At 47.6% G+C, this 9,671-nt stretch overlaps 1 protein-coding gene across 2 annotated transcripts in view; it reads right to left on the bottom strand.

Annotated features, from left to right (window-relative positions):
* PANX1 (pannexin 1) overlaps positions 1-9,671 on the bottom strand; it is a 49,532-nt gene that overhangs the window by 4,718 nt on the left and 35,143 nt on the right. For both annotated transcript variants that reach the window (XM_003482597.5, XM_084978341.1), the window contains 2 exons: positions 3,518-3,741; positions 829-1,487 (listed from right to left, as the gene is read on the bottom strand). In XM_003482597.5, the coding sequence (XP_003482645.2) occupies positions 829-1,487; positions 3,518-3,741 (883 nt within the window). The remainder of the gene's footprint in view (positions 1-828; positions 1,488-3,517; positions 3,742-9,671) is intronic.

Raw genomic sequence — 9,671 nt, 5'->3', positions numbered from 1 at the left:
CTGTCAAATGGAAAACAGGTATTTATGATGGAAGTCACACGGCAGGACCCACAGCGCTCACTCACTTCCTTCTGCTATAAATCTATCTTCTGTTCTTTGCCAAACCCGGTTCATCTCAGCCTCACTGCAAAGAATGCTCATGTTGGGTCAGGGCAACAATAAAACAATAAACTCAGTCCCTTTGGTAAGAGATGGAGAACAGTGAGTTTCCTGGCGGCCTCATGCTTAAGGATCTGGTGTTGTTGCTGTGCCTCGGGAAATTCTATATGCCATGGGCGCAGCCAGAAAAAAAAGAGCGAGAGAGATAGAGAATGACAGTCCAGACAATCAGAGGTAGAGGGGGAAAAGCTTGAGCAGAAAGCGTGGTACGAGACAGAGAATGAGGAGAAGGAAGAGAGCGTGGTCCAGAGAAAGCAGACGCTTTCCTTCTCTGAAAATCTGGGGCAGCACCAAAGCCTTCCCCCTCTCTCCCAGCACTGAGGGGATTCACCCAAGACCCGGAAAATGGATGAGCGACAGGGGGCAGGGTAAAGACTGCCAGTCATCCATAAAAAGCGGCTGCAGAGATGCTCTGTGGGCTTCCCTAGCCTCTGCCCTGAAAGCTAAGCCTATCTTTTTTTTTTTTTAAATGAGAGTTGCAACGTTTATTTCAGGTTCTCTCTTCCTTTTTTTTTTTTTTCTTTTTTTTTCTTTTTTGCCACACAGGCAGTATGTGGGAATTCCTGGGCCAGGGACTGAACCTACGCCACACAGCAGCAACCAGAGCCACAGCGGTGAGAACGCAGGCGCCTCAACCCGCTAGGCCATCGGAGAACGCCCTGAGCCTACCTTTGAGCTCTGCCGTCTGGTCCTCCTGCTCCTCTGCCATCATCTCCACAGGCGTGAGATTTCTGCCATCAACCATGTCCATCTTGATCATGCTGAGGTTGGTCAGGAGAAGAATGGGGTCGATGCCTTGACCACTGCTTTTAATATTCTCCAGGATCTTGAGACATTTGTATGACTTGAGTTCACTGATATTCTCCTCCAAGAAAAGAATGTAGAGGCTCAGGTCATTGTACCCTTCAGACTTGAAATGCAGAACGCCAAAGGTGGGCAGGACGTCATATACCTTGAGGATATCGGTCGCCTGTCGGAACGGAACAAACAGCGTGTAGATCACCACGGGCGCCAGCAGGACATACACCACGAGGTTGATGAAACTGAGCAACTGGAAGATGCCGACGGCGATGAGTTTGCACTGGAAGCGATCGGGGACAGCACTGTCGTTTTTCAGGATGCCGGATTTGATGCTGCAGATGAACTCATCCGAGAGGGAGGAGAGGCTGAAGTAATAGCCCAGGTAGATGCTTGCTAACAGTATGATGCTGAGTGTCAGCACCCGACAGGTGATGTACTTGACAACTAAATTTCTGGAGCTTTTCTTTGTCTTTAAGTACTGCTCCACAATTGGGTACTTGAAGTGGCTTTCTGATATCTCGCATGCACTGAAGAGAAAAAGAAATAACAATAACTTAAACCCTTATTAAGACCGTCAGATATAAACACATTCGACAGCATCCCATGGAAAATCTCTAATGCCTTCCCTCCAATACTTCACCAGGGAATAAAACTAGATTGGAAAAAAAAAAAAAAAAAAAAAGAAGGAAAAGCTATCATAAAATACTTTGCCCCTTTGTATTTTTAGGGCTGTCTGGTGCATTACATGTTCTATTTGTAAATTCTTAGAACAGTGCCTGGCACCTCATGACTGTTAAATGTTTGCTAAATAAATTTCATAGTTCTTATGCTACTGTTTGGTTTTTGTCTTTTTGCCATTTCTAGGGTGGGAGCTGTAGCCACCAGCCTACGCCAGAGCCACAGCAACTCGGGATCCGAGCTGTGTCTGTGACCTACACCAGAGCTCACAGCAATGCTGGATCATTAACCCACTGAGTGAGGCCAGGGATCGAACCTACAACCTCATGGTTCCTAGTCGGATTCGTTAAACACTGAGCCACGACGGGAACTCCACTATTTTTTTTTTTAAATTCTTTATTTATTTAGTCTCTTTGTCTTTTTGTTGTTGTTGCTATTTCTTGGGCCGCTCCCGCGGCATATGGAGGTTCCCAGGCTAGGGGTTGAATCGGAGCTGTAGCCACCGGCCTACGCCAGTGCCACAGCAACGAGGGATCCGAGCTGCGTCTGCAACCTACACCACAGCTCACGGCAACGCCGGATCGTTAACCCACTGAGCAAGGGCAGGGACCGAACCCGCAACCTCATGGTTCCTAGTCGGATTCATTAACCACTGCGCCACGACGGGAACTCCACTATTTTTTTTTTTAAATTCTTTATTTATTTAGGCCACCCCATGGGATGTGGAAGTTCCTGGGCCAGGGATGAGACCTGTCACAGCAGTGAAAATGCTGGATCATTAACCCACTATGCCATAAGAGAACTCCCCTGCTGCTGTTTTTGTTGGTTTTTTTTAAACTATAACTTTCTATTCAAGTGTGCAGAATAAGATAAAGTAGAATTTTCTAGCCTAGCTAGAATACACATGCCTCTGTAGGCAAGGGGTGGGAGGCAGACAGCTGGGTGGGTGTGGGCTGGGCTGCAGGCTGATCCACCTAGGCCAGGTCCCACATCTCCTACTTAAAGCCATGGGACAGTGTTTTTGACCTGGAAAAAATTAAAAAAAAAAAAAAAAAAAAAAAAAAGGAAGGGGGATAAATAAATGCAGTTAGGCTGTAAAGATGTTTTCAGGATTAAATGAGAGAATGTACTTCAAAAACTCAATACAGTGTCTGAGCTATACTAAGTATTTTTATTTAAGTTTTTCCTTTCATAGCTGCACCTGTGGCACATGGTAGTTCCTGGGTCAGGAGTCAAATTGGAGCTGCCGCTGGAGGCCTACAACACAGCCATGACAATATAGGACCCGAGTGGCACCGATGACCTGTGCTGCATTTTGTGGCCACGCCAGATCCTTAACCCACTGAGTGAGGCCAGGGATCAAACCTGTACCCTCAGAGAGACAGCGTTGAGGTCTTAACCCAAGGAGCCACAACGGGAACTCCCATATTAAGTATTTTTAAAATGAGAGCTATTTATATTATTATTGCTATTGTCAATAACAAAAACCAGCAGAAGAATGTGAAAAAGGCAATGGGAAACAGCTGCCTACTGGTTCCCCATTTCCCACACACCTGTTCTCTGAGTTCGGGGGCCTCATAATCCCCTGCACTTCTCCATGAAGGGGTGAGTCAGAGCAACTAGCCCTGCCTTTCAGGACATGAGACAGTGATGCTTCTCTCTACAAGGGCAGAGCTCTGGATGGGAGGGCAGGTGCTGGGCAGACAGGTGGAGGTAAGATTGGACGAGAGCAGTCTTCCTGCCTCCCCCAGGGTGTCCCTGGGTGAATGATCGCCCACCATGTACTGGCAGCGAGGACCCTAAGCCCAGATGGGCAGGAGAAGGGCCAAGAACGCCTCCTCCCAAACCCTGATGGGCTAGCGGCTGGGGGCGAAGTTACCTTTGCCCCACGTACTCCTTAACGTCCGGAGCTGGGCAGGCACCGTCTCTCAAGTCACCGTCATGCACGCTCTTTGTGGCTTTAATTGCACGGTTGTAAACTTTGTCAAGTTCTTCCATGATAAACTTCAGGTCTGAGCAAAGATGAGGAGCCGCTGTGAACCGCCAGAAGAGGGAGGGCAGGTACAGGAGGATCGCCACCAATAACAGGATGTAGGGGAAAAACTGGAAGACAGGAGAGCACATCAGTGGATCCGCATGCCCCCCGCTGGAGCAACTGTGCTAACAAGGGCTGCTCGCAGTTTTCCCACTTTGGGACAAAAGCGCATGCCCCCACCGCTTAGGAACAGCAGGCTCCTTCCCCAGTAGCTCCTTCTTAGGGCTAAATTCACCTGTCCAGGTAATAATGCCTGACACTGGCGACTACCTTTTCCCCCCATTTCAATAGACTTTCACTTAAAATAACTGGACACGACAGGGTACCCAGGGGTGTACCTGAAAAAATAAAATGATTACCCTGTCCTTTAGAATAATCCCTCAACAAAATCCTGATTAAGAAACAGAAAACAGTTGTTTTCTGTTTTTTGTTTTTTTTCTTTTTTAATTGCTACAGGTTTAGGTGGTCACGGAGGCTTTTCAAATGGTTTCTTCCTCTCTGGAGTCTGGAGACATGACACAGAAATGCATACCTTTGTGCAAAACAAATCAGAAAAAGGTTGGCCTCAGGGATCCAGGAATTCCCCCACAAAATAGCAGAAATAAGCTGGTAAAAGTCACAGAACGCAGAACGGACCTGCCATGGATGGGACAGACAGTGGGGACCGCAAAACGCTCTTGTTTCACAGCTGGACAATCTCAAGTCCAGAGAAGATGACCACAGGGGGCAACAGTCATGAGGGGAGCAGGTCCAATGAGAGAGGATTTAGCTATCAGAGAGGGCCAACAGCATCCAGGCACCAGGGCTCCCGGGCAGTGAGGCAAGGCTTAGCCTCAGAGAAGATGCAGAAAAACCACGGGCCCTCAAGCAGATCTGAGGTTAAGCTCAGCCGAGGGGCCTTGGCAGTGAGGGTGCCAAGCCTCTGACTTCAGTTTCCATATCTATGAAATGGTCACCTAATACAGGTGTTACGGAGATCAAATGAGATACTTTATGGAAAATGCTTAGCATGGTGCCTGGCATGTAACAGGCACTAAAACATACCAACTAAAACCAGCGGCAGGGCTCCTGAGCGGGCAGGTTATCTTACATCCTCACAATGTCCCTGGCGAGGCTGTCACTCATGGCTTCATTTTGCAAAGGGAAAGAGGAACGCCCAGAGCAGTTCTGGTCACAGAGCACAAAGCTGGGGACAGAGACAGACTATGACGCCTGACCTCTCTTACCCCAGAACCAGGCTTCTTCCACCATAACACGCTGTAAAGTATTTTACTTCTCTGGAAAACTCCCTGCCTTTGGACTGGTCTCCCTCCACAGCTCCTCCGAGTGGTGACAGGAAGAGGCCACGACAGCCTTGACTTGACTAAAAAAAACCCATCTCCACATCCCCGGGAGCAGACAGAACACCCAGCACCATGACTCTCACTATAAGCTGAGATGTACAGAAAAGTTGCAAAGACGGTACAGAGCATCCTTGAATGTACCTCATTCAATTTTCCCTACTGTGAACACCTTACATTTCCATGGTTCCCACGAGGAAGAAACCATCGAGGGCACATCAGGCTTTTATCCGGATGTCACTGTGCTCCCATCCAGGATTTCCACTGCATTCTGTTGTCATGGTTCCCCAGACCCCTTGGTTCTGTGACAGTTCCTCCATCTTTCCTTATTGTTCATGAAGCCTTAACATTTTTATTTTTATGTAGTTTTTCTTTTTAGGGCTGCAAATGGAAGTGTCCAGGCTAGGGGTCAAATCAGAGCTGCAGCTGCCGGGCACAGCCACAGCCACAGCCACAGCCATGCCAGATCCGAGCTGCGTCTGCGACCTACACCACAGCTCATGGCAATGCCAGATCCTTAACCCCTGAGTAAAGCCAGGGATTAAAACAACATCCTCATGGATACTAGTTGGGTTCTTAACCCACTGAGCCACAACAGGAGCTCCAAGAATAACATTTTTAAATGCATAGAATAGCACATACATCCACAGAGGAAATGGATAATGTTGCTATACAGCCATCACACCATTAAAAGACCGATCTGTCTGTGCTTCTTTATTAGCACATTTAATGGGATCTAACAGATGGTCCAACAACAGTAACTCCGAAGTGGTGAAGAGTAAAAAGTACCCCAAGATACCTGTGATGCCAGTGGGTGACACAGTGACAGGGGCACTAATACCACTACAGATTCTTGCCTACTTACATACGCATTTTGTCATGGTATGTTTTTGTTGGAAATGCATAATAAAGCTGACGTGCGGTTTCTTATTCCAGTTCGTGGACTCCCTGAGGCTTGGAAACGTCACAAAGCAGTCACACTAATGCACACGCTGCTTTCGTTTGGGGTTCTGGCACGGATGGGGGTTCTCAAAATTACTAACCCACTGTGCAAACAGCCACTACACAATGACACACAACAGGCTGTAATTAGTTACATTTTGGCTACATAATTCATAATGGGCTGCGGTGAGAAGCAGTGTTCCTTGAACCCCAACCCTCTGAAGGGTGCCCATTAGGACAAAAATGTAACTGCATGAGGAAGATTTTGTGCTGCTTCCATAACTGAAAGAAGCAGGTATTTTCTTGGGGAACCACAGAGGGAACATGATTTCTAACCTGGGGCTGTAGAGTATTTGTCTAAATCACTTTTGTTTCAGAGCTATTTGAATAATAGCATTTTCCCTCCAACCATTCCTTTGAATGAAAAAGAGACTGTTTATAGTCTGGAGCAATTTGTCTAACATGCCGACACGGGGCAATAATTAGTGCACAGCTCACTGCAATTAGAAAAATGAATGTTTAAGAGTGTTGCAATAGTGGCTGTTTTGCTTTCTTCTAAAACAGCCTGGCACCTCGATCACCTCTAGAGGAATGCAGTTGAATGCCCCGTTTCTTAGTTTTTCTCCACAGTTAAACCTCTTTTTTCCTTTTCATCAAAAATAAAAAAGGTGACTTTCAGTGAGTCGGTCACAAGGTGGTATTAAAATGAATTCAACTGAAATAGGAACCCAAAAAAGCATTAAATTACAGTCTTTAAACACCCTTTTGTCCAAATAAGGAATGCAGAAAAATTGCCACGCTTTGAGTGCATCTGCTGGATGGGAACGGATTTGTTCCCAAGCTCTGTCTACTCCCAATTAGTCCTGAGATGCTCGGCACCTTTCAAAGCCATCATTGCACAGTTCTGTACGAGGTCCCAGCTACTTAGCACTGAGCTCTTCCAAAGTTAGTGAAGCCAGGAGTTCTGTTGTGGCTCAGTAATAACAAACCTGACTAACTGCCACGAGGACATGGGTTTGATCCCTGGCCTCGCTCAGTGGGTTAAGGATCCAGCATTGCTGTGAGCCATGGTATAGGACATGGCTGGTTCCCAAGTTGCTGTGGCTGTGGCATAGGCCGGCAGCTTCAGCTCCGATTTGACCCCTAGCCTGGGAATGTCCATATGCCGTGGTGCAGCCCTAAAAAGACGAACAACAAAACAAGGTTAGGAAGTGTCTCAAAGCACGGGGGATGAAGGAGCTAGCCCGGTCTTCAGTCCAGCTGCCTTAAAACTTTGTTTTGTTTCTGGAAGGAGGGTACTGAGAACAACAGACCCACCAGATGGAAGGCCTCTTGAAAGGGGAACTGGCCCAACTTCCCTTCGTATTCAAATCCCCTTTACCTCATCTATGGCAAAGACGTGTTCAACTAGAACTGAACAACTCCTCCCTTGAAATGTATAGGATCGTGTCTTATGAGATTAAATGCAGATGGATAAATTCATTCAAAAACATCTCATTTCATTTGCCAGTTAAGTGATGATAATGAACCCAACTAATATCCATGAGAATGCTGGTTCAATCCCTAGCCTCTCTCCGTGGGTTAAGGATCTGGCATTGCTGTGAACTGTGGTGTAGGTTGCAGATGTGGCTTGGATCCTGCTTGCTGTGGCTGTGGTGTAGCTGATGGCTACAGCTCCAATTGGACCCCTAGCCTGGGAACCTCCATATGCTGCAGGTGTGCCCCCCCCCCCCCCGCCAAAGACTCAGCTCTCCACTGCCCTGTAGACAGTCAGACAGCCTCTTTCCTCTGCCTGGTGAACTCTCACCCATCCAAAGCACCAAGGTGAATGAGCGAGCCTACAGGTGAGGAAGTAGCAAGAGCTAAGGACCCAAGGGTGTGTACTAGGGTGAAAACTCCTGTCCACCCCAAACCTCGGAATGTGACATGGTTTGGAAATGGGGTTGTTGCAGATGTAACTAGTTAAGATGTGGTCCTGCTAACTTAAGGCGGGCCCCAACCCAATGACAGAGACTGCCATCCCTCTAAGACGGCCACGAGAAGACAAAGTAAAGCTGTGAAGACGGAGGCAGAGACTAAAGCAAAGCACCTATAGCCAAGGACGGCTGGTCACCCCGGGAAACAGAAGAAAGGCACAGACAGACCCTCCCTCTCAGCCCCAAAGGAACGGACTCTGCTGACAACCTGATTTCCAGAACTAGGAGAGAAGAAATTTCTCTTGTTTCAAGCTACTGAGTTTTTGGTAATTTGTCATGGAAATCCTAGGAAACTCATAGAAAGGGGAAGCGGAGACTGAATTACAAAGCTCCCACAGTGTGGGAAGCCACTGCTGGAGGGCGTGATGGAAAGTGATTCTAGAAAGATTATTACAGCAGTGGAAAAAGGAGCACCCTGGAGAGGAGAGACAGAGCAGGAGGTTACTGCAGTAAGGCGGGGGGTGGGGGGGTCATAAGCACTAGAGCAGCAGTGGGGGAGACAGACCTGAGAGCTACACACACGGGGAAACATGCCTTCCAGGGCCAGCCTGGAAGTGACGCATGGACACGAGGAAGAGCTGAAGCTAATTGTGGGTTTCTCTCTTATGAGGCGGACCTGAGGAGATGAGAAAGTCTGAACATGAGACACCTGCTATTAAGAACATCTTGATGGGGAGTTCCTGCTGTGGCGCAGCGGTAATGAACCCGAATAGTATCATGAGGATGCAGGTTCGATCCCTGGCCCCGTTCAGTGGGTTAAGGATCCAGTGTTGCCATGAGCTGTGTGTAGATCACAGATGTAGCTTGGATCCTGCGTGGCTGTGGCAGTGGTGGAGGCCAGCGACTGCAGTTCCAATTTGACCCCTAGCCTGGGAACCTCCATTTGCCGTGGGTGTGGCCCTAAAAATAAATAAATAAATAAATAAATAAATAAATAAATAAATGGAATTTCTTGATGGGGGAAACGGTCTGGGGCTTCGGGATGAGCCTATGCACACTGTGGCACATGGAATGACTGGCCAAGGGGGACCTGCGGTACAGCACAGAGACCTCTACCCAATACTCCGTGACGATCTATGTGGGAAAAGAATCTGAAAGAGAATGGACGTGTGTATATATGCACAACTGAATCACTTTGTTGTAGAGCAGACATTATCGCAATACTACAAATCAACTTTACTTCAATAAAACATTAAAAGATGGGAAAAAAAGAATATCTTGGTGAAGATGTGCAGCAGGTAACTAAAAACAAGACAATCTGTCCATCCTTCCAGCTCAGGATTTTGGAGCATATACAGGGGGTCAAAGCCAAGAGGATGGCTGGGATCCTCCAAGGAGAATGTGCAGAGGGAGGCAAGAGACCAGAAAGTAGGTGAGGCCCTAACACTGAAGGGTCAGTGAGCAGCAAGCAGGTAAACCAAGAACAAAGTTCACAGGAGAAGCAATACGTAAAGATCCATGGGTGGCATTTGTTCTGGGGTGCTTGCTGTTTGGACAGTAACGCCCTTAAAGAGAACCTCGAATATGGGAAGTTGGATGAGTTTCTAGCAGCCAGGAAGGCGAATGCCTTCATTCCATCAGCAGAGGACAGAGAAGAACAAGAATAGTTCATTTTATTCTGTGCTCCAGGGAAGACACCCAAGGTAGCAGGCTCTGTGCTGCTGCGTGACATTCCGGGAAGGACCTAACAGGAGGAGAGACTCCAAAAAGAGAAGAGGGCAAGCAGGGCATCTGCGGGAA

This window comes from Sus scrofa, chromosome 9 (genome assembly GCF_054392235.1).
Source record: "Sus scrofa isolate SSC_HxYL_T2T_F1_AM1 chromosome 9, Sscrofa_HxYL_maternal_Yorkshire_Landrace_v2.0, whole genome shotgun sequence".
Classification (NCBI taxonomy): domain Eukaryota; kingdom Metazoa; phylum Chordata; class Mammalia; order Artiodactyla; family Suidae; genus Sus; species Sus scrofa.
This window is presented reverse-complemented; position numbering and strand designations above follow the sequence as displayed.